The sequence below is a fragment of the Rhipicephalus sanguineus genome, chromosome 3, assembly GCF_013339695.2.
Source record: "Rhipicephalus sanguineus isolate Rsan-2018 chromosome 3, BIME_Rsan_1.4, whole genome shotgun sequence".
Classification (NCBI taxonomy): Eukaryota; Metazoa; Arthropoda; class Arachnida; order Ixodida; family Ixodidae; genus Rhipicephalus; species Rhipicephalus sanguineus.
Genome location: NC_051178.1, coordinates 61,156,453 through 61,181,857, shown reverse-complemented (window position 1 = coordinate 61,181,857; position 25,405 = coordinate 61,156,453). Strand labels below are relative to the sequence as shown.

General features: G+C 47.1%; 1 protein-coding gene across 1 annotated transcript in view; it reads right to left on the bottom strand.

Annotated features, from left to right (window-relative positions):
• Window positions 1-5,410: 5,410 nt before the first annotated feature.
• The window catches only part of LOC119386673 (uncharacterized), a 34,867-nt gene continuing 14,872 nt past the window's right edge, over window positions 5,411-25,405 (bottom strand). Inside the window, exons 3-5 of the mRNA XM_037653963.2 lie at window positions 17,828-17,895; window positions 17,188-17,274; window positions 5,411-5,713 (exon numbers count right to left, since the gene is read on the bottom strand). Of these exons, the coding sequence (XP_037509891.1) occupies window positions 5,577-5,713; window positions 17,188-17,274; window positions 17,828-17,895 (292 nt within the window). The 3' untranslated portion in view covers window positions 5,411-5,576. The remainder of the gene's footprint in view (window positions 5,714-17,187; window positions 17,275-17,827; window positions 17,896-25,405) is intronic.

Here is a 25,405-nt window from a genome sequence, read left to right as displayed (position 1 = left end):
TCTTAACAAAACGATCTACTACAATCGCGACGCTTCTAGAACACTACTTCGCGGACAGCGTCGAGCGTTGATAACCGTCCCTGCCGGTCAAACCCGAATACATCAAAACAAGACAAGAAGTGGGCGTGGCAATATCGAACGTGGTGTGCGAGCACGGTCGAAACGGAGAAGCTGTGTCGCTCGGCTTAGGCGAGTTGTGCTTCGACTGAAAGCGACGCACTTAGGGGAAGGTTTGGTTGTGCTTTGTTTCTTAGGAAGTGTATCAGTGAACGCCGTGGAAATGTTTTTTCGAGGCAGAATCACGGTCTGTCGAAAGAGAAAGTACACTGTCGTTTCGTATATCGGTGTTTGACGCTATAACGCCATGCACAGTCGAGCCACCCTGGCCGTGATCACAGCAAAGCAGATGTTGCTGCGTAATATAAAGGAAGTAAAATAATGTTTGAAGTGTTTGTGAGGATTTTATTCAATGTTGTTTCTGTAATGTACAATCCTCGAGGCTCGCGTAAGCTTAGCGACAGAGCTGCTCTGTTTCAACCATGCTCGATTTGTTAGCAGCAATAGATGCGCTGCAGGCCTCGCCTGTTTTGCGTACTAAACAATGGCTAGGCGTGGCTATTCTTTTCCAGTTTCTGTCGCCCCCCCCCTGCGCACGCGCTACGTGGTTTCAGCGGGAACATCCCTATCGGAAAAACTACCATGGTGGATACTGGAAAAGGTGGTGGATATGGTGGAAATAATGCTGGGTATGCTGTAAATCATGGTGTTATAGTGGACAGTGGTGGGTGGCAAGGTGTACGTTAGCTGGGTAAGGTGGAAAGGATGGTGGACGATGGTGGAGAGTAGCAGCAAAATACTGGGTAGGGGCAGGAGACAGCGCCCACTATGGCGCGAATGGTGGAAAGCAGCGAGGGAATGGTGGGTGAGGAAAATGATGGTGTACCATGCTGCACCATGCTGGAGAAGCTGCACCAAACACCGTCATTATACTCGAAAGCAGTGGCAACTATGATGAGTATAATGTGAAATATCATTGCAGTGCAAATGAACAGCATTTTGAGCGAGTTGGTAATGCCTAATGGAGCAATGTAAAACTCAATAGACAGGATATCGAACTTGTTTTGTATTTGTAATGCACCCATGCATGCATTTTTTTTATTTCTTATTGACTGACATGAAATAAATCTATATTTTTGTGGTGAGTGGTCGAGCCCCTTGAGCTTTCGTTTTCAATGTTACATTTGTTTGCAGTGCCTATTTTATTGATCGCGAAAAAATGCTCAAAAGTGTATTGCCTGATTATTCGTAAATTTTAATACGATTTTCTTGGCTGAGAATATTGATTCGAGCACGAAGAAAAAGCAAAATTAGTGATCACTGGATAGCAGTTAATTTTTGGACTTCCGTGGGACGTACCTACCCGAGACCACGCCTGTTGCGCTTTAACATTCGCGCTGAATTTGCTGCTCGCTCACATTTATGATAAGGCTGGAAGTAAACATCAACATCGTGTGCGCTACGGATGTAAATGTTGAGAAAAAGGTCCGTGAAATGCATGCTGCAACCGAATCACCTCGCGTAAACAGATTGACAATGTACTGTATTGCAAAAACAATTTGCGGCTTGAGCCGAGAACCTCATTTAGACGGGGGCAAGGTGCAAAGCACAGCCGTATACTTAGATTTTGGCGCACGTAAAGAGCCCCAAGTGGTCGAAATTTCCGGAGCCCCCACACTACGGCGTCTCTCAAAATCATATCGTGCTTTTGGGACGTCGTCAAACCCCAGCAGTTATTATCTGAGCCGAGCAGCTGCTTCCCAGCTCCCTCCTCCTCGCTGCGCTGGTAGCGGCTTACAACCTAGCCTCTGAGATTAATGTCTACTGCCGGTCTCTGAGGCCGTGTTCGCCATAGGCGCAGTCTCAATGGCGGCGGTGACGTCACGTCCGCCATCGTCGGAAGTGAAATTCGTTTAGGCCGTGGCCACTGGCGTCGCCGCTGTCGTCCTCCCAGATTTTTCTTTCCTGTCATGGCGGCGCGCTGCTTACAACGTGATCATGGCGTGGTGATTGTGTTTGTGCTGATGCGGTTGATTTTCGTGCGCGCCCGTGCTTTGTGGTTTATGTTGCGGTCATTGACTTAGGCGGAACATCTTGAATCAGTATGATGCGCGGTACACGGCACACTAAGTGAGCGGCAGGCGCCAGCTTCCCAAGTACGATTCCTTTGTTGGTGATCATCGTCGATGAAGAGTGCCGGAATAGTTTCTCGCAACGCGCGCTGTGGCATGGAGAATCGACGTGACAGTTCGTGCACATGGGAACTCACCATATTGCCTCTAGACCGACGGATGCCTGCAAACGGGGTGGTCAGCCAACGCCGACTCGTTACATCACCTGAAGACCGGCGGACGTCGCAACGTGTACGCTGCCAGCATGATTCTCTTGCGAAAGGTAGGTGGCTGTGAGTGCTACTCTGTGCACGTTATGCATTATTATTGCTGTATGCGTATTGCCAAGGGATATTGAATACGGTGGTGCTGAATGTCTTTGCAGTTGTGTTGAAGCTGCTTCCGCCCGACGTTTGTGAACAGCTTAATCGCTACTGTTACAAAGTGCTTGAATATGTGAGACGGGCGCACTACCCGCCGTAAAACTGAAAACATAGATCAAATGTTCGACAGCCTCTCGTCTTACACAGGTATTTAACAATCGTCACTGCACTTGTAATAACCAAACTAAAAAAATTATTGCTACTGCCACCGGGTTGTGCTGTGACTGGGAATCGGTGAGGCGCGATACGTTTCATTTGGCGATGCAATAAACAACACTGATTATGCTAGCACCCTTGTGCACTCATAAGTTTTTACGTCGGAAATAACGGGAATTTGTTCAGAATCCGCCCCTGAAGCACGATATAATGTGGTAGGTGGGCTTCCGGGGAAGGCGGAATGGGGCGGGGGTTCGGCACTGCGGCGCTAGCGTCAACTGGCCGGCTGTGTATCCCCGTTAGGCGGAATGGGGTGGGGGTTCGGCACTGCCGCGCTAGCGTCAACTGGCCGGCTGTGTATCCCCGTTGGCTGGCCGCCGGCATCGTCCAATGTGGATTTCTTTTGCCGCTGCAACGTTTGAAAGTTTGGGCTGTGGTTTCGGTGTGTTTTTTTTTTCTCTTGCTCAACGCGGGCTAGCGAATCCCGCGTTCATTTTGCGAGGGTTAGGTTAATTGCCGCGAGAACTGACCCACTTGTGGTTATAATAAGATTTATTTCAAGGGCTACAATCAAGTGAACGCTGCCGACCTGTTGCGAGGGCAAGTAATTGTCCTCGCACGGAATGCCGGCACTATTTCGCTTACGGCAACTCGCGAAAAAAATAATATAACAGCCGGTAGTACCTCACCAGCTGTAGTGATTTGTAGTGCAATTTTACTGTATTAATTCAAAAGTCACTTAGTCGTAAGTTCAGCAGACACGTATAAACTGCGCGAAGACGAGCGAAGCGCAGAGAACACACACACCGTGCGCTTCGTGTGTGTCTGTTTATTTCTGTCTTCTAACGTGTTGTCTTCGCCCAGTTTAAAAGTGTCTGCTGTATCTATGAACCAACTAGCCCAACAACATGTCATACTTGCAACAAGCACTCACTATAGTACTATTTATTTGATTGAAAGGAGCAGTGTAAGACACATCAATATATTGATTATAAACAAATCATATTTTTTAATGATGCTTTTTAAATATTTTTCAGGTTGCTTGGAGAAATGTATCTCTTTGTAGCCGCTTCAATTATAGCCACCGAGGAACTACCGTGATGTCGTGGTGAGGGTTTTCTACAAGGGTTTTCTGCAGAAGCTGCTCGTCGAGGCAAAGGAGTAAGCATAACGCCAAGAAATGTAGAAAAGGGAATAAACTTATTCACTGAGCCAGTGTGTTTTTTGCTTAGTGCAAACATGGTATTATTGTGCCTGTTTTGCCTGATAACACATTTGGAACCAAAGCTGAGAGTTACCAATCTGTGGTTAACCTGTATGCCTTGTGTAACAAATATGTTTTGAAATATAACTGAAATAGCATTGAAAGAGAAATAGTTCATTGACAAATATGCCCGCCATCTCCATACCTGCCGCGTACCTTGTACACAGCATAATTTTTAGCCACCAAGGCTACCGTCCACCATCTGCCCACCTAAATTGCTGTCCACTATCCACCCACCTTGTCCACCATCCACCACCGTCCACTATCCATCGACCACCGTCCACCATCCACCCACCATCCACCACCGTCCACCATCCACCCACTACATTAATCCACTATAATGGTGGATGGTGGTTTCCACCATGTCCACCATTTGACTTTTTCCAATAGGGATGTACGTGACCAGCTACTACGGCGCGAACATATAACGTGTGTTACGCGATGTTACGTCATTGTTAGTCACGTGAGCAGCTGTTACGTGATGTTACGCAAATTTACACACGTGCCTAGATGTTACGTGATGTCCCCACATTGTTAGTAACGTGACTAGATGTTACGTGATGTTATGTGATTGTTATTGACGTGACTGTTTTCTGACGTTCGTCACGCCATTAGTTGCTACGTGATGTTACGTGATTATAGTCAGGTGACTAGACGTTACGTGACTGCTAGTACCGTGACTAGTTGTTACGCGACATTACGTCATTTTATTCATTTTATTCATGTGATATTTAGTCAAGTGACTATTTATTACGTGATGTTTAGTCACGTGGCTAGTTACGTGATTTTAGTGACGTGGATAAGGCTACGTGATTTTTCGTCACGTGACTAGTTGCTACGCAATGTTACGTGATTTCTAGGAACGTGGCTAGTTGCTAAGTAACGTTACGTGATTCTTAGTCATGTGAGTAGTCTTAACGCGCTTTTTAGTCACGCGACTATCTGTCACGTGATGTCCAGTCACATGATCTGTTACGTGATTTCAGTCAGATGAGCAGATATTATGTGGTTTTAGTGACGTGACTAGACGTTACGTGATTTCAGTCACGTTGCTAGTTGCTACGTACTGTTACGTCATTTCAGTGACACGACTAGTTGTTGCTCGATGTTAAGTCATCTTTTGTCACGTGAATAATTACTACGTGATTTTAGTCCCGTGACTAGTTGTTACGTAATGTTACGTCATTTTTATTCATGAAGCAGACTTGCTCATCATAGTTATCGGATTCCTCGTGGGACATATCGGTGCATGTCTTGTTGGGACCGAACCGCAAGATGAAGAAGAGGACAAAGTCTGCGCGTGCCGGTTGTTTAGGATAATTTCTGTTCGCACTACTGACGCAACGAAAGGCTGAAACAGCTCCGCTGTTCAAAATCCCGACTGAAAATACGTTTAATTAGTCGACGTTTTTCTACAGTGCAGTGGCTCACATTTATTGTAAAGGTCGTAGGTCCTTTGCAATACAGCCTAAAATATTGTACAAAAAAGTGGATACCAATATATTATACAAAAACGTGGGTAGCAATATACACCCTAGGTGCCGATGGAATATATTATGGTGAAATCCTGGGGGTCTATGCCTCTACCGAAACAGAACCAGGCTGCTAATCATCGTCATCGGCGTCCGCGCACAAGTCTCGGCTGTGCGCAGGAACAACAACACCGCAGACATCCACAAACTGGTCAATGCAGTTTTGTGGTACGTTGTTCTTCACTCTTGCTCGGGTCCATAACGTGCACTCTGGGAAAAACAAAGAAACCAAAAGATATCATACATGCACTTATTCAGATGTCATCAGTTGTATTGTACACATAATTAGAACAAGCTGTACGCGTACACCTTGATTTTGAGATGTACCTAAATGAAGGATACAGTATTCAATTGTGCCAAAGTGTGTTACGTAACAGCGAAATAAAATCAGCTTATGTTTCAAAGTTTTCGTTTAAAGTGATATCTGAAGTTTTAAAAGTCCGTCAGGCGGAAACACTGTCCTACTGTGTTTATTTAGCAGACTTAGAACTGAGAGAAAGGTATTTTACGTGCTCGTAAAGATAAGGTTGGCAGAAATGTAAATTGCAGGGTGTACAAAGATGACTGATTAGTTGCAAACAAGTCTCCAACGCAATAAATTTGACTTTTCTTGGTTCTGGTTCGAGGATAGGGCCATTTCTATAAGAGATACGTTGCAGAGAAACTTCTACGCCACGTATGTAGAAAAGAGTGTACACACCAGCTCATTTTGATCAATTTAGGATGCTGCTGGTTTATTACAAAATTAAAATCCAGAACGTCTATGTGAAGGCATACAAATTCAGTCGTACATTCTTTTAAGAGCATTAAGTGCAAGCAGGTACATTTTCTTCTTTAAAATTTGCAAATTTGGAAGCTTTGGTAGAGAAGTAGAGGAACATTTCGAGACTGCTTGATAAGTCATATTGTTATCTTCTGTCGTGGGGAAATGTACGGCAAAGATGCTTTACAGCAGAGGTCTTATGCTCGAGGTTTCCCTTGTGGTGTAGATAGAAAACTATCATCACCATCAAACCGGCACTCGATCTCATCACCCTCTTCTTCGTATTCGTTCTGTTCGTCTTCTGCTTCGCTCGCAGAACACGTGCGCCGGTTGCCCGTTGTGGTATGCAATAACTCTGATGGGCGAGACAACGAGCACAGCGAGAAAAGAAAGTGATAAAAAACATGGCTGACCCCTCCGTCATAGGAATCGGTATAACACGAAAGTGAAACATGTCTTCACAGAAGAAGTGCTTATTATATAGTCATATATGAGAGCTTTTCCAATGTCTATTCTTGTTTGGCAGCTACAGCACCGTTTTGACGTGGATGCACCCAGGTTGACGGCATGTCTCTATCGCGAAGACTAACGCCCATGATCATGATTAAACCGTTGTGGTAGCTGACGTTGTGAACATATATTTGGACACAGCAAATCATGAATCCCGCGTAGGGATCATATCAACAAGCTCATAATCAACATTGGTAGCTGGTATGCACTTCGTCAAAGCGTCGTCAAATAACGAGAGAAACGGCACGGTGTGCGCTTTCTAGCAATGGGTGACCGACGCCTGCGCTCATGCATACACAACCACACACTACGCTTCAGCAACACGGGAGGTAGAGGTTCGTAGCCTGAGCCGCAAACGCGTGCATCCCGCTGTGCTCTGTCTCGCAGGCGCTAGTCTCGCTCCACCAAGGCACGACATTCGCCCGTCGAAATGAGCGCGTATTGGAACGCGTATTGCAGCACTTTTGTTAGTCGGTGCTCTCGCAATCGAAGTAGTCGGCGGCGGAGAAATCTCGTTGGTGCATGTGGATGCACTACACCGATGAGCCGACGCACGCTAACACGAAGCGAAAGGCAAAGAAAGAACGTAACCAACGTAACTGCGTCAAGGGTGCCTCGGCGACGCCAGCGCGGCCAGTGTACCTCGCTGGTATCGAGACGCTGTAACCATGACCTCCGATATCGCGCGCAGTCTCGGAGTAAGCGCTAGTAAGTGTCGATCGTGAAGCATTACTTCTTTTCACCTCTCACAGACGGCGGCACCGCCCCGCTCCGCGCCGCCTGCCTACACCGCCAACAGAGAGCACGGTGCGAAAGAGAATGTGTGAAAGATATAAGGCGCGTTCGCGCCGTGACCAGCTCTGCAGAGTTAGCTTAGTCGGTAGGGCATCGGGCGCTTGCCGTCGCGGCCGCAAGGTCGTGGGTTCGATTCCCAGCGGGGGTTCTTTTTCTTGGTTTTTTCTTTCTCGCACGTTGGCGTCCATTTTACCAACGTCATATCCGTGACGGATGTACTTGGTGGACCCCGGCATAAAACACTTTCGTGTTAAAAGACAAAGTAAGAGAGAAATTCTTTGAGGAAAATTTCTTGGCGAGGCGACTCGACCCCGCGTACCCATGATCGGAAGACGAGCGTCGTAACCGCTCGGCTATCTAGACACGCTATAGCGTGTCTGGATGGATAGCCTCTGGATAGGAAAGAATAGCACAGCCTTCAATAGCATAGTAAAGCCAGAGGGTGAGCAAGGGAAGTGAAGGTGAGGAGGAGAGATGTGAGGAAGAATGACAGTGAAGCACAGCATTGAAAGAAAGAGAGAGACAGAGAAAACTACAGAAAAAGAAAAGAAAGAACGACAGAAAGAAAAATGCAGACAAAGAGAGAATCAATGGAAGGCAATGAAATACAGAGAGAGAATGTAATAGAAAGAAAGAGGAAGCGATAATTATAGAGAGAGGAAGGGAAGAATGATAGAAGGAGCGAGAAGGAGAAAGAAACAGATAGAAATAAAAAGGCAGAAAAAATAAAAAGACAGCCACCATAGCCATGCACACAGTATAACCCCGCTGGTACGTTCCTCACTGCTGCGTTTTCAGAGGTGTTACGTCGTTTCACACCAGGGCTGGCATAACTTCCACAGGATATAATGTACTACATAGCGTAGAATGTATTTTATTGTATTCTATGTATTGTAGTGGGTATAATGTATTACATCCTTCGATAGCATATAGACCCTTTTCATAAATACGCCACCTGACGGTGGGCTTTTCGTCAGTTTCGCTTCGCAAAGGAGCGTGGGATAGCCAGCGCCATCGTGAGGGCATGGAAAGTGAGCTGTCAACTGCGTGAGTGCTGTGATGTTAGTGTTGGCGGCAAGTTCACCTTGTCATCCGTTGAAATCTCACCGTTTGCGTGCTTGAACGAGCTCTTAGTACTCTCCGTTGGCCTTTCTGAGGTGCTTCCAATGCACAATGAGCAACATTTTGTACCCTTCAACGGGTTGGACGAGCAGTTTGGCTCGACTATGGATAGCTCGACTGCCGCGGTTGCGGGACCGTGACCACAGCCAATTCGCGTGCGCGCCCGGACCGGGAAAAAAAGGCTCGCTGAAGCTGCAAACTTCTCACCGAAGGAAAGGAAGGACGTCACTGTCACGGAACTATGCGACCGCAACTGGTGAAAATCCTGTCTGCCGCAAGCCACACCACAAAACTATTTTCCGGATCCCACGCGTTGGGTATATTTGTATGCAGTGGCGTAGCCAGGGGCGCGGGCACACCGAGCCCGTGCGCCCCCTCCCCCCCTGAAATTTTTTTTGCCGTGGTACACAGAGCACAAAATGACACTCGACCATATCTGCCTGCTCGGCCCCCACTTCAGATCAAGGTGGTGCCCCCCCCCCCTCCCGGAAAAAAATTCTGCCTACGCCCCTGTTTGTATGTACTAAAAAATGTTGACACGTGGCTTACCATATGCGAGTACTGTCGCTACTAAATGAACGGTACGCAACTTCATTTTTATTTTTCTGGCTGGCCTTACGAACCCTCGCGGTATTTATGCACACACAATCTATCGCAATTCACCGCATGCAGGCACTCGGGAGAAGACTATTCATTCGTAAAAGCAAGGCTACACATGGCGCTGTGAAATAAGCATGTCCGTTTCTGTAGCGCGTTTACAAAACGGCGCCCTTCCGCCCGTCCGTTTGACACCACGTACGGAGAGAGAGCACGTGTGTTTGTTGTTCAAGTTTGATCGCGTACCTTATCGCTGTTCTCGTCGCGACATCCTCGATGGTGGCACATGGGAACGCAGCACGTCTGCACCATTGCAGCACGCCGTGTCTACGAAAAACGTTGATGAGAGTTCACGATTCGGCGGTGCAGAAATGTCACGCACTGGCCCGTTGCCGAAGCCTGCGTCGTCTGCTGCGGTGCCCTCACAATGGCGGCAGACTGTAGTTTGCGTGCGCGGCGCTAGGGGCGCCCTTTTTCGAAAAGGGTCTATAATGTAATATCAATGACGTGACCAATTACGTCATTGACACCATGTTTGCAATACCAATCTGTGTTTTTAACACGAAAGTGTTTTATGCCGGGGTCCACCAAGTACATCCGTCACGGATATGACGTTGATAAAATGGACGCCAACGTGCGAGAAAGAAAAAACCAAGAAAAAGAACCCCCGCTGGGAATCGAACCCACGACCTTGCGGCCGCGACGGCAAGCGCCCGATGCCCTACCGACTAAGCTAACTCTGCAGAGCTGGACACGGCGCGAACGCGCCTTATATCTTTCACACATTCTCTTTCGCACCGTGCTCTCTGTTGGCGGTGTAGGCAGGCGGCGCGGGGCGGGGCGGTGCCGCCGTCTGTGAGAGGTGAAAAGAAGTAATGCTTCACGATCGACACTTACTAGCGCTTACTCCGAGACTGCGCGCGATATCGGAGGTCATGGTTACAGCGTCTCGATACCAGCGAGGTACACTGGCCGCGCTGGCGTCGCCGAGGCACCCTTGACGCAGTTACGTTGGTTACGTTCTTTCTTTGCCTTTCGCTTCGTGTTAGCGTGCGTCGGCTCATCGGTGTAGTGCATCCACATGCACCAACGAGATTTCTCCGCCGCCGACTACTTCGATTGCGAGAGCACCGACTAACAAAAGTGCTGCAATACGCGTTCCAATACGCGCTCATTTCGACGGGCGAATGTCGTGCCTTGGTGGAGCGAGACTAGCGCCTGCGAGACAGAGCACACCGGGATGCACGCGTTTGCGGCTCAGGCTACGAACCTCTACCTCCCGTGTTGCTGAAGCGTAGTGTGTGGTTGTGTATGCATGAGCGCAGGCGTCGGTCACCCATTGCTAGAAAGCGCACACCGTGCCGTTTCTCTCGTTATTTGACGACGCTTTGACGAAGTGCATACCAGCTACCAATGTTGATTATGAGCTTGTTGATATGATCCTTACGCGGGATTCATGATTTGCTGTGTCCAAATATATGTTCACAACGTCAGCTACCACAACGGTTTAATCATGATCATGGGCGTTAGTCTTCGCGATAGAGACATGCCGTCAACCTGGGTGCATCCACGTCAAAACGGCGCTGTAGCTGCCAAACAAGAATAGACATTGGAAAAGCTCTCATATATGACTATATAATAAGCACTTCTTCTGTGAAGACATGTTTCACTTTCGTGTTATACCGATTCCTATGACGGAGGGATCAGCCATGTTTTTCTTCGCGGCAACCGAAAGTACGTTATTCTTTACGTATGTGTTGCTTGCGCCACTCATGCGGCTAATTTTACGGTCAAGCAAGGCGTGAAAAGTCAATATGGCCGCGCTTTTCCGTGGTCGCTCGGCCAGCTCGGAGCGCACTTCGCGACGTATCATACGGGAATGGTTCCGCTGTTACGTCTAACAGCGGGACCATTCATATTGAAAAGATGCCTCAATGGCGTAATCTTTCTTCTGTCCGTGTGTGGTTGCGCTGCCGTTCCATTGTGACCTAATTGGTTTCAGACAGGTTTTCAGCGCTCGCGAAAGTAAGGCTGTGGATATTGGCGTTTCTTTCCGCCGTCGCGTCGGCGTAGACTCATCATTATCATTTGTCGGAGTAGTTCGTGCAGTTTCTTGTCTGATGCTTAATTCTTTCACACCTACAACTGCTGGTGTCAAGAGAATCGCGTACGTCGATTACATTTTGTGAATGACGCCGTTCTCAGCTCCGCCATTTTCTCCGCCGATCGTGGCTAATGTGCCAAGGCGTGAGCCAGTTGCGAAGTTTAGGAGTTGATGGAGCAGGGGTCATTTTCTTCGATGATCGCTTTCGGGGATATATGCGCGTTCGCGAGGCACTCGCCGTGTCCTACGAGCCACGGTTATCCGGCATTATGCAACAGTGCGACATTATCACTCGAAGGAGCTGGCGCATCCACTCACCACGGTGGTCTAGTGGTTATGGTGTTTGACTGCTATCACGAAGTTTGCAGGATCGATTCCCGGCCGCGACGGCCGCATTTTCGATGGATGCAAATATTCTTGAGGCCCACGTACTTACATTTAGGTGCACGTTAAAGAACCCCAGGCAGTCTAAATTTCTGAAGCCCTCCTCTACGGCATCTCTCATAGTTATATCGTTGTTTTGGGGCGTTAAACCTGACAATTAATATTAAGCCGACGCATCTGGTGACAATCCTGCGAATGTATCCGCGTAAGCGATCGCTTGCCAGGTGTCTGCCATGATGGCATTAGATTTATTAAAAAGATATGGCACTGCAGGTGCTTTTTTCTTGCAGATGGGGCATGAGTAATGCACCAGGCAACGTTACACGTTTTTTTTTTCAAGCGTAATTATTGAAAGAAACTTTTGGACTGCTAAAGATGTTTCCGCTTTTTCTCTTTTCGGCTGTTGCGTTTCCCAGTTCTTACGTTTATATCCTACGGTCCATTGAAAAACGTATCAGCGGTGTTCTACTATTGCATAGTATAGCAGGAGGTGGGGAGTGAGAGGCCAGAACAGAACAAGAACATGAAAGTGAGAGGCCAGAACATGAAAGCCTTGGAAAACCAGGACCAGCTAGGTGCCCACCAGCTGTGCTGTGACCAAGCCTTGGGCCACTAAGTGCAAGTTGCCCTAATTTTCTATTCCGAAGTTTCGATGGTTACACAATTCCTTAGTTGTTAATCTTTGGTTACTCACACAGAAGTTTTCTATTAGGGGCGAAGCGCCTTAGGGTCTCAGCGTGTCGGTGGGCATTGTCGTCTGCTGTCGGGGCGCGCATCGTCGTGTCCTGTCCATTTGCTTGAGCACAAGAGAGGGCGCCACCGCCTCAGCGCTCACCATGAGGCAAGAGGGAGCGAACGGCGCGCGTTGACTATGGAAACGCTCCTTCTGCGATGAACGCTGGACTACCAGCTCGCAAGGAAGGAGAACGGACCCTCGTCCGCGAGACAAAACGTCGATGCAGGCAGCGTCTGCCAGCGAGTTTCTTGATTGAAAAAACCGACTGTTCGCGCTGCGCAACCATCCACCCGCCACCCCGTATATATAGGCACTGGATCTTGACCTGTAATGTAGTACCGGTGGGAGATTTCTCTTGTACTTAGTTGAAGAATAAAGATTCGCAGCGTGCACGATAACTAGAAGCGGACTGCGGGTCTGTGTGTCTAATCTGTCTTCTCTGTCAATGCCCCATTAGCAGTGGTTTTGCTGTGGGAAACACCGGCGCATACTGTATGCTTCGCCTTTTCACACCCTTCCGTACATGCTTCGCCCTTCCCCATTTTTTGTAGAAACATACTTTACGAGATAATTATGATGTCTGCTAGAGCGAAGGTAGGCTAATATACTTTGATCATTGATAAAGTCAGATGGAAAACCATATGCATAGCTAAAGAAGAAAACATTTAACCCATCTTCAGTTTTATTGAATAGGTGCTAAGCGCAGATACTCGGGTTAAGGGCGCACATTTCTGTAGGATTTTAACACAAAAGTGTTTTATGCCGGGGTCCTAAAGGCTTCAGTGACGTAGTTCCGCCACGAAAATGACGTCGAAAAATGCACATGATCACAGGGCAAAAAAAAAACAAGTTCTATCAACGGGAGTTGAGCCCACGACCTCTCGGTCCGCGACAGCAGATGCTGGGCACGCTATCCATTGCGCCATGGTCACACTCTCTGCACGCTTTACGAAACCGCCCTTTATATCTCACACTTTCCTATTACAGTGTTCTTGGTCGGTGGGGTGTTGTCACCATCCGGGAGTGGTAAATGTAAGTAATGCATCATGACTTGGCATCCGCGATTAACTCGTACAACGCGTCGTTGCTACGCATCTGTCCCATTCTGCGCGTTTCCAATACAAGCGCGTTTCCAATACAATTTTGTCAATGCCTTAACACACCCCGAGGTGGCGACCTTACCCCAAGCTTCAGCCTCGCTCATAGCATCCATCCACAGTAAAAAATGTTGCAGTGGCTTAGCTCGGCTATGCCAGGATAACGTAGCGTTAACAAAGGTTCAGCTGATTGTTCTTAGCTTCCCTAATTGTCTTGGATTGACTTGATTATCATGCTTACTGCTGCTCCAATGAAACACACATGGTATTCATATTATGTAGAACATATATATTTATTTTGCCAGGCTACTACTTCGGGATCTGATGAGTTAAGCTTCTTCGCTCTTCGGCGCCGTTGAGCAGCATTTGCGCTCTCCTTCTCCATGGCTAAACCACACTGGCAAACGCCAGTCAGAGGCGCCATCAAGCGGCTCCAGCGCAGTGTTAGGCGGCGACTGCAGAGCGAAGGCGAATAGCTGCGCACGCGCCGGCGCCAGTACGTCTACCTCGGCTACGACGTCCCTCCTCTGGAAAGCGCAGACCGGCGGCAGCGAGTCGCGCGCGGCAGCGGCGGAGTGCTCGGATGGTGCCGGCTCCGACGCGCCAGCAGTGTGACATCACTGATCCTCGCGCATGCGCATCACGGCTCTTGAGGAGCCACGCGAAACTGGCTCGGCTAGGCCAGTGTAGTTAACGCGACAAAATAGCTCTCCGGCGTGTGCCTCCCTCACCTGCCTATAAGGCCGCTTTCCCCACTCACGCTCTCGCCGAGAAAAATCACGGCCAGGCCTGAGGGCAGACACGACGCGCTTTGCGTCTCCCTCCAGTCCGGCAGTGGTGTTCAATAACTCTAACATGCCACAGGATGGCGACCTTGCCCAAGTTGTGCGTCCAATCAGCGACGCTCTTTTGGCTGTCACACCGCTTTCTCTGATTACGCTCTCACCGTTTGCTATAGCTACCACAAAGTTTGTTTAATCATTCATTCATTCATTCATTCATTCATTCATTCATTCATTCATTCATTCATTCATTCATTCAGTTTATTTAGACAAAAGGAAAGTTCGCCTGGGTTGAAGGGACTAAAGGCAGATTACCTCTGCCTGACTAGGGTCCCTTCACCCATACATTTGCTCAGAAGCAGTGCAACAAAAAATACGTATTTGGAACATAAAAGCCAAATTCAAAAACTAGAAAGCATACCTGAAGACATACGATTTAAAATATCACGCGACAGCCAACACGAATTTGCCCCTAGCACGACAAAAAAAATATGTAAATAACAACTGACACCATAAGAATATTAAGTCAGAAGACAAATTGCTATACAGAAATACGCATTTGAAAGAAAAGAGACTTTTACACAATATTACAAATGTACAAAAAACACTAAAAGAAATATTTCTACTAGATAATATAGTTAGGGCACGGTACAAGAAAGGAAGTACACCTTAACTTTTTTCTTCAGACTCTTTTGAGCATTACCTTGTTCTAGAAGTTCACGGATATAGCTGTTGTTGTGTGTGAGATGAGGTATTTGATAAGATAAGGTTTGCTTTCCGTAGTTGTCCTAAACTTTAATAGGGGACGTTAGTTGTCGGGATGGAGATGTGCCATCAAGCGTCAACGTCGGTGCATCAACGTTAAACGGTGCTACAGCTGCTAAATACCAATGGACATTGTGCAAGCTCTGTTATATCACTGTACAGTAAAAATTCAACTACTTATATAAAGATAATGATTTCGTGTTATACCGATTGCTATAATAGTGGAATCAACGATGTCCTTTTGAAACTCCGTAGTCGTAAGCAAGGTCCCCTGAACAATGGCAATAACAGCTTTGTTTCATGTGTACTATTTCCGTGAGCACTGAATCTTGGACCTATATTGTATTATGTGTTAACAAACTTAGACGTTGTAGTTGTGATTATGATTATACCGGCAATGTCAGCGGATCTTTGCGAATGCAGTGCACAAATGTCATTTTTCGGTGAGCAAGCGAAAGTTATATCACTCATCTTTCTTAGCGCCAGGGAACGCACACAAAGACAAGATTACGAGACGACGGCCGCTCGCCCTCTTGTCTCTTTCTGAGTTTCTTCACTTTTACATAAAGGCGTCCTGCAACACTTCTTGAGCCAGTGAGAAAACGCTGTGAATCAGTAATCGTGGCTCCTGTGAACATGGCAGCCAAATAATATCGCGATGCACACACATTTCACAATCACCCTTCAAAGACAGCCAAATATCGTTCGCTCTCCTGTTGACAAATACGCTGTCGGCGGGACGAATACGGCCATTAACTTATTTCATTATCGCGAAAACATCGTCACTACTACTTCTATTGTTTGTTCTCAGTTCAATTCTAAAACAAATATATGATGCCCCGTCTTCAAATTCACCGAACAAGTACCTCATCTTTGCACTTGTGGTCTTGATCGATGGACGTCTGCCTAATGTTTTATTTTTCGTACGTTCATGCGAGACTGCACCGGGGGTACCACATTTCGGTGCTATTTCAATCACTGAGTGCATAACTAGGGTGTTTGTCTCGTACCAAGCACTCTACGATAGTACTTGACCATCTTCATCATCGTTTCAAAGCCACCGATAGATTTTCCAGCGCTCGCTTGCTCTCTCTATCACGTTTCAAGAGGTAGACTCATTGACAGACGTCTCTTTGCGTTTAGCCAATTGAAACCGCTTCCATCTGTATCAGGCATCTACCTGTCAGTCAAGCAGACACGGGACAAAGCCAGACCACATCAGTCACTCACAGAGCTCCACCAGACTTCATGAAAAACGGTCGTGCTTCTTGAGAAGCGTAGGTTTCACGGCCACCACTGAATGCCGCCACATACTGGCGCGGCACTCGTCTGAAAAACCGGAGGTTATGGGCACCCGGACGTCGCTTCCTAGCCCGCCTTCTTTGTTATCCCTTGGTCTGTAGCTTCTAGCGCGCTTGTCGGGACGAAAGCACCACAACAAAAAATGCTGAGCCTTCAATAAGCCCCTCTATCTCTGCTTATGCTTGACACATTCGAAACATTTTTGGGGCAAGAGATTCGTCGGGCAATAATCTCTTAGAGTATGTGTGTTATATGATTACTAGCAAAGGCATTGCAGAGTGTTTTTAAATTGCGTTACCTTAGCGATTCCTTGAACGTTGAGTTCTGTAGTACTAGCAAGCGTGCCAATATCTACTATAGAAATAACGTCAGCATGGAGGCTTCTGAGAAGTGACATTCCGTATTTTTGAAACGATGTGCACATTTCTAAAGGCAGGCGTGGCGGGAAAAGTTCATTCGTTTAAAGCAGATCGAATACCTGTGCCAGCACTCATGATCAAAGCTTATTGAGCAAACCTGAAATCAGGCACTAGAAACTGGACAATGCGTTTTCTTCTCTTTCTTCGTGTGCTTAATTAGTAGAGAAAATGAATTTCATTGTATTGTATAGAAGACCTGCTTTTTTGTGGATGTGTAATCAAAGTTGTCCTTAATTATACTTTCATGCAGCGTTCGCTCTATGCACTACATGCGTGAACATTTGAATTGAGATGTAAAGCAAGCTTACGGTGTCCTTCTCCTTCCAACTCCAGATCCGCCACAACACAGTCCTTATAGTCTGTGTAGTATATGATTCCTTCCTTAGGATTAGAATCTTGAGGGACATGAAAATGAAATATATTTTGGTACGTCTTGCCAACAAACACTGCGGCACAGACACTTTATGCGGACCAGGTCGTTTTAAGAAACGATGTGCTTGCAGTTTTTCTAGTCGCTACTGACTCGTTCGCGACTTTTACGTCATATGTACGATTTGCTGTTACACAAGGAGTTTTTTCCTTTTGACAGAGTTCAGGAAATTGTACCCGTCTCCTCGGCCCATGTCTTATTCAATAACACTTCTGAGGGCAGAAGGGGATGTTTGCAAGACAAACCTGTACTTAATTGTGTTTCCGCACACAATGCCGAAGGCACCACGCCAATTGCTAAGCGCACTTACGGGGCCACAGCTTTGTGAAGTTGGCCCCCTGTTCATACATTTCAATAGAAGGCACAAAAATAGATACTGGGAATGTTAATGGCCGGAGCACGTTACAGTATTCCTTTGCACATGAAGTGTAGATTTTGGATATCAACCATTTTGAAGAACAGGGAAGAAAGCAAATATGAATTTCTGCCTACAAACTTTTCTTTTGCAGAGTGCTTACCTATGTCCGACGTCATAGTCATTGTACCAGGGGAGTCTCCTGGCCGGACGTAGAACAAAAGCGTACGTCTGTGGGGATTAGGACGTAAACATGTAATTGCATCTTTGGAAAGAAGATTACAATGAGAAATTTTACGTCATGCAGCTTGCGAAACAATAGTGAATAAATTTAACAAACTGTATAGCTCTCGTGGTTCTCGGGGTCCAAAGCAAGTTCCTTCTGTTACATCCGGGTCTGTGCATTACATATACGCTTTAAAGCTATGTGCAATGATTCATAGGCACAGCTCATAACACTATCACAATTGGTAGTCCCGAATGGCGTAGCAAACTAGTAGATAAACGTGTTCTTGTGAAGAAATATGTGATAGATTATCTCCAAGTCCAGAAACCTGAACTGGGAGTATTGGAGGTACATTGGCTTCACCAAAATGCAGAAGGAAATCTTTGTGAAGCGGAATACCCTTTTCGCAGTGGACATACTTCTCCATACTTCAATTCCAACGTATTTTCCGTTGTATAGAAACCTCGTGTAGTACGCAAGTGTAACCAACTAGCTGTAGCGACTGCTAGGCAATTGTGTAAGCAACGACTGGAGTGAATGGTCCTACAGTGAAATACTTATTGATTTTATATATCCTGGCTAAGTGCCCCTGCAGGCCGGTTAGCATTGTGCTTGCGGAAAGATATAAAGGTGCTTCCTAGTGTGATGAAGTTCACCTGCTGTAGACGGCGTTTGTCCTTCTGTAATGTAGCGAGGAACGGCACACGGCGGATGCAAACCACGCCAATAACCATGTGATGCCGCAAAAATAGTTGGGATGCTCATCAAAACTAAGTTTTTTGTTTAGGATACAGTGTCAAGCAAAATTCCTCAATATTAGAGTAACTGTACCCGCTAGGCTCTCGAGGCCAGCAGCTTGGCTGCTATTGGGCAAGCGCACAGAATTGCTTGTCGTCTTGAAAACCTAAACACTAAGCGCTTACCCTTCACTTCCTTAATATCAATTTCAACAGAGCGAACCGTCCCCGCTAACGGCTCACTCGCTTCCCATGCATTCCTACGAGTGCTGTATGCTGGTTCTTGAAGATGGAGCCTCACGTCGATGATGCGGAGACGAATATCGTAGAATTCCTGATAGAGCTCCACAGTTCACCGTCCCTATAGCAGCAATGCCCAACTCGAGTCACATACTTCGCAAAGCAATGATGTACGGCACCAAGCATATGACTTCAAGCGGGTCGCACCGGGCTAGCCTGGCAGAAACTGATGTTACAGCAACATGAACAAGAAACGCATGCTCATTATGAAACATAGCATTTTGGGTGCTTGAACCATGAAGAGGCTCACATCGGGCTGTCAACCCTATTTCGACGTAGAATTAACCTGAATTATTCAAACGTCCATGTGTTAGCTAAAGCTCGCCTGATAATGCGAATTTCTCGTTTCTGATTAAGGGCTTTACAAAAGTGGCATGCGCACCTTATTTTGTAAAACAAGTGATGGGCACATGCTGCCGCAGGCCGACGGTATCTTCAAATCTCTGTACTGAGATTTGAAGATAAAAATATTCTAAGGCAACATCCGGTACGATGGTACGATGCTTGTATTTCAACACAGCCGTGTAAGCCCTCGAGGTAAAACTAGGCTATACATACGAGGGTCATGTGTAAGATGGTTTTTAGAAAGAGAAGAATACGACGAATTACTTAGTAACCAGTCAACTAACTTCTCCCTTGACGAAAGTAGTCAGAGAACTAGCAAGGTTAGGAACGGTGAATATGCCACTTTCGGAAAAAGAGATGGGCAATTTCGGTGCTGCTGTGACGTCGGTCAATAGCTAACTGTAGCTATGCGACAGTTGACGGCCCATATTCTTTCAACCCTAGTGTACAGACCGAAATGTCTCTGAAGGAACGTTGTGACGGAGCCCCGCTGTACAAACAGGTGTCCACAGAGCACTTTGCCGCGCAGGCAGCACGAAACAACTCGACGTGTCGCAAGGAAGCAAACTTTCCTTGTGTCCTAATCGGCTGCGGTGTTTTCGCGGTCAATTTTGCGGCAGCGAACACTCCTGGAAGAAACGCAGATAGAACAGAGGGCGTAGACAAGAACGCTCCGTAAGACTTTTTGCATGAGGATAGTAAGGTGATGCGGTTTTATGGATGGTGTTAATGGCCTGTGGGACTTCACCAAGGACGCGGGAAAGAAATGTGCTGCCACGGTCAATAAGCAGGACACCGGGGCGTGGCACAAGATTGGTGTGCAGGACAAGCTCGGCGACTTGGGAGCCAGCGCTATAAGGAACAACCTCCCCCGGATTTCGGGATACGTACATGTCGCACCATCTCTCGGCGGTGGCCGGGTGCCCCACCGTAATTGAATGGGAAACACAAAAAAAATCAGATTCACGAACGAAATATATTGAACTGACTCTCGGAACCACTAGAAGATTTTAGGCATGATTCTAATAACGTGCCACAAAGCGCCCACTTCCAGACCACTTGAAGATTTTACCACACAGCCTATAAGAGCTTCCTCAATTTAAAGCCATTTTGGCCTGTTTCAACTTCGATTGAAAAGCCCAGAGCTGAGGTTTCAAAAACAACTCCCGGTTTTCGATTGTCTGACAAGCGCTCTTTCAATTCATATGCTACTTTGCTGTGTAGCTAAAGCCATGCAACTTCTTCGGTCGTTTTTGTCGGCCTTAATATATTTGTTTCCAAAGCTCACATCTGCTGCTACATTGTATCAGGGTGTGTCGGAACAGCTTGCGGTGCTGACAAAGCTTTTGCATGCAATGCTTAGGAACGTGTGCGGGAGAGCGATACGAACAGAGTGTTTCAATGCCTCTGTGAATCCCCGTCACCACTGGTGCGGGCAGCGCGCTCGCAATTTTAGCTTCTGTAGTGGAATCTGGTGGCAGGTTCGTCAACTACGTCAACGTCCCCAATTCCTGGCCATGCTGCCGTCTCAGCGTTATGTGGCCCATTTACAGAACGCTTGCCGATGGTGAGATTTTTGGGTTATTGCTTGCACCATTCCTCCATTCCTTTTACTTTTGCGTGTATCCGACCTGTATGTGGGATGGTTGCCATGATAATGGCATAACGATCTTTGTGTGTGCCGTCTTTACAAGTAAACGTATTGTAAGTATAAAGACCGGTGAAGTGTGTATATTAGTCTCTGTTTGCAGCGGAGTTAGCTGAAGCGGCGCAGCTGCAAAACTTCTAATCATAAACCCTTGAAGGTAACGCGAACATCTTAAGGTGTAGATTCCTCCAATTTTCAGCAATGACTTTAAACATAGCTTTTTGTTTGATCTCCCACCGATACATATTATTTCTACGTAACTGCTCCATATGCCTTCTAATATTATGTTGGGAAATGCTTGCAACGGATGATAGCGCCGGCAAGGAGAAAGCCTGAGACAACTTGACTGAATATCTTCTCATAGTTTCTAGGAGGAATACATAATTTATTCATTTTTTTTCGAAGACATACTTGCCTGAACTTTAGTATTTAGGTTCTATATAGATGACTGACGTATAGAATGGCAAAATGAAAATTGTGCGATCCAGTAATATATTTGACAATGACCCGGACTCATGTCCATTACAATATGGGTGAGTTCGTCAATGGCGAACAAGAAAACAGCCGGATGCAACGCGTTGTTTGTTGGTTATAGGCATAGAGCTGCATTAAATAGGTGAGATGGCAGCGGCTTTGTTAATTATATGCCCAAAACATGATCTTCCGTATTTCCCAACTCTTGGCGTCGAAAGCCCGTGTACGGTGCTTGGGGAGACGAACAATATTGACGAGATATGTACATACGTCCACAGGAGTAGCACTCTGAAAACTGTTGCAGCCTTACGGGGCTTTCTCGTCGTCTTGCACCTAATCCATCTGTGCGCCTTCCTTTCATTTATCGAGAGGTGGGGGTGGGTGGTTTGGTAAGGTAAATCTACCATTCTAGTTTTCAGCACCAAAAAGATGCAGATATCTCGAGGAGCAAATTAGTGCAACGTTAACTGTGAACAACGCTTCAAGCCATTTAAACAGCGATTCGAAAATGCTGTCCCCTGAACATTCAATATGGCAGCCGTGCGCTGCGTTAACGTCCGATGTGATTTCCTTTTGGTGCTACTTTTCTGGTTGTTATGCCGGAATTTGACCTGTTAAGAAAAATGTATGCAATTTGCCATCAGTTTCTTGGTTGACGCCATGAATCTTAGTGCTAATAGATGATACTGCACTTAGGCCGAATATAATAGAACTGTTTCGTATTCCGCATTCCTCACTAGCTCTTCATGATTGGTAAAACTGTGCTTAGCCTTTGCCACAGCAATTGCGTGTCATGTCGTACAAGAGTCGCTCTAAGGTATAATGACTGCTTATGTACAATTAGGTGGGACACACAATATAATTATAAGTGAAGCTTCTATAAATACAGACTTCAGTGGCGGCGCCATAGTTTGCGAAAGCCCCGGCGCCGGCGAGTGTACAGAAATGTGTATGCACAAAAATAGGTGCGCCGGTCACACTCGTCATTTTCCAATAAGTGATGCTCTCAATCGTGGGCTTGTCGGCGATCAGCCGTTTCTAATATAGAAATGTAATGTTTTATGAAGGTTACTTCTCATTTCACGCTGCCTTTCGCTGTTGCATTTCATCGTTTGACTGTCGTTATTGCCTGTAGCAACGGAAGTGTTGCGCTAGAAAGCACCTGAGTGCAGGTCCAATACCAGGCATGGAGGCAGAAAAAGGTTCGGAAGGAGCATCGTGCAATGCGATAGAAAGATGCCACGTTACTGGCACAATTATAACTTTATACCGGAAGCTAAATAAGACATGTTTTTTCGCCAACGTGAGCGGGGACACCGACAATTGGCTTGTCTGAGTGAGGGTATCGGAGCGGCGAGGAACCGGGACGGCCGGGCATCGCCATTCATAGTGGCCAATGTGGCACCTCAGCCGTTCCGATGTGGGCGGCGGCCATACGACACAGTGATAGTTGTACCTGTGGGACGATAAAAATCTGCCAAATTTATCACTTGCGCATCTTCCGATTCACGCAACCATATGACGAGACGCCCCGAAACACTTCAGATATCCGACGCAAAATCATACGCGGCGATTACGATGTCGGCACAGGCTTCATGAAATACGATGGGAAGACGCGACGGTATGCGTGAAATGGATCCGACAACTTGGCTGTTCACTGCTGTCGCAGCTTCGGTAGTCGACGTGGTGTTCCCGTCCCGTCACTTACCTTTGTTTCGTCACTCATGCGTTTCCCTCCACATGTCCACGTTTTTGAAAGCATGAGCTTCCTGATATAAGTTATGTTATAAGAATTTCTGGGCACACAATCATGGACATGCCGAACGTTATCATAGCCCCTAATGAAAAGCCGTAGGCACAAAATGGTCAAATGTGAATAGATGATTCTGTTGTCTGCGCTGTTTAAACGAAGGCAAGCAACAAGACATTACAACTGTCGAATATAGTGTCTACTTTCTAAACGCTGAACTGGCGCCAGCCACAGCTAAGAATGGTTCCAACGTTTCGACACCGTTTCTGCGCCTTCCTCATAAAAAAGCTACTTCGCTCTTCGAAGCGGCATCTGTTCTGCTTCTCTCATTTCAGTTTCTCCTCTCCATCCCTTCGCGAAGGTCATGCGTGTACACAGTGGGTAACATTCCCAATGAGCGGTTAATGCTACTGGGAGCATTCGTCCATTTCTAATGGATCAAAAGTTTCATTGCCTAGCCCGCTGTTACGAAAGCAGTGACGTAAAATGCTCGGTCTAAGCAGCGCGATATCCCGGAGCAGAGTTCACAGACCGGCTACCTTGACGGCGCCAGTTTAGCCTATTGGGCAAGACGCTGAGCTTCTGAGCGTGTGGACGTAGCAACTACCTACCGCCAACGCTTTTGTTTCCAAAGCTGTTGAGTTTTTAACAGCGAAGCTGCTCTTGGTCGAGTCATTGATGTACGGGATCCGTGGTAACGCTTGTGTGCATCATAAACGGCGATGCCCCACAGACATTGCTTAAGTCCCACTAATCACCACTGGTCCACTAAAAATGAAGGAAACAACAACATGAAGGCCGAACAAACGGGTATGTGCCACAGAAGTCTGTGCGGCCTATCAGAAGACTATCGTCCCCGTAAACGCGTATGCGCCGCAGAAATTGGGTAAATGTCGCTACCCAGGCAGCACACAACGTCGGGCCGATATTGGTTTTACGGCGGCTGTGCGCGGCTCCACCTCGGGCCAGCATTGCCAGCCTGGCGCCGATATCGGCGGAGCCGTTGACTTTCGCCGGCGAAATTGGGCCGAATTTGCCGCCTTTCAGCCGATGTTGGCCTTTCACCGGCAACGTTGGGCCGAGTTCTCCGGCGTTCTGCCGTCCTTCCGCCGACATCGGCATAGCCGATTTCTTTCACCGGCAACATTGGGCCGCTTTTGCCGGCGTTTTGCTGTTCTTCCGCCTATATCAGCTTAGCCGACGGCTTTCACTGGCAACATTGGGCCGAGTTAGCCGCCGTTTTGCCGTACTTTCGCCGACATCGGCCGAGCCGATGGTTTTCACCGGCAGCATTCGGCCGAGCATGCGGTGATTCTGCCGTGCTTCAGCTGACATCGGCGGAACCGATGGCTTATCGACGATGTTGGAACTTTCTTGTCTCCCTTCAGACAGTTATTCATGCCGTGTTGAGAACGTCCTCTTGCGTCGCGGCGCTCCAAAAGTCCTCGTCACCGACAGAGGTACGGCTTTTACGGCAGAGCTAACGCAAACCATCTTGAAATAGAGCCACACAAGCCACCGACGGACATCACCCGCAGGCGAATGGCCTCACCGAGCGGCTAAATGAAACCCTCGCTGACATGCTGGCAATGTACTGTACGTCGAACACATGACGTGGGACGCCATAATATCTTCCGCACATAACCTGAATTTAACACGGCAGTGTAAGAAACGGCGCACATATGACGTCGTTCAAACTAGTTCACGGAAGCCCCTCAACGAGGCTGGACGCCGTGTTGCCGGCTGTCAGTGACGAGAATAACCTCGACGTTGCGCTCTACCTTCAGCCCGCCGAAGAAGCCCGGCAGCTCGCGCGCCTAGGATACAATCGTAATGCAATAGAGCATTAGGCGCTTGAATATCTGTAGCTTAAGCTGCAGAATGCCGCTACATGGATTGCTGTACTAGCACAAATAACAAAGTTCAAATATTGTACCGTGCTTGTGCCACACGTACGACTCGGGGCGCGAAGTATCGCCGACTGAATAGCTTGCATTCTCTTATTAGTTTCTGCTATGACAATGGCTAACAACTATCACTAGCACAGTCACTTTTCTACCAAAAAAGGTGGTCTTTAGAAGAATAACTGACTCAAATTAGATGACCACTTCGTTGACCACTTGTTCAACGCTATCAAAAATCTTGAAACGTTATAATACATACCATAAACTTCATGGGCCAAATTCGAAGTACTTCTGTTTTGTAAATGTTTTTTGCCACTGGTCGGCCGACTTCACTAATGTATCCAACATCAAAATTCA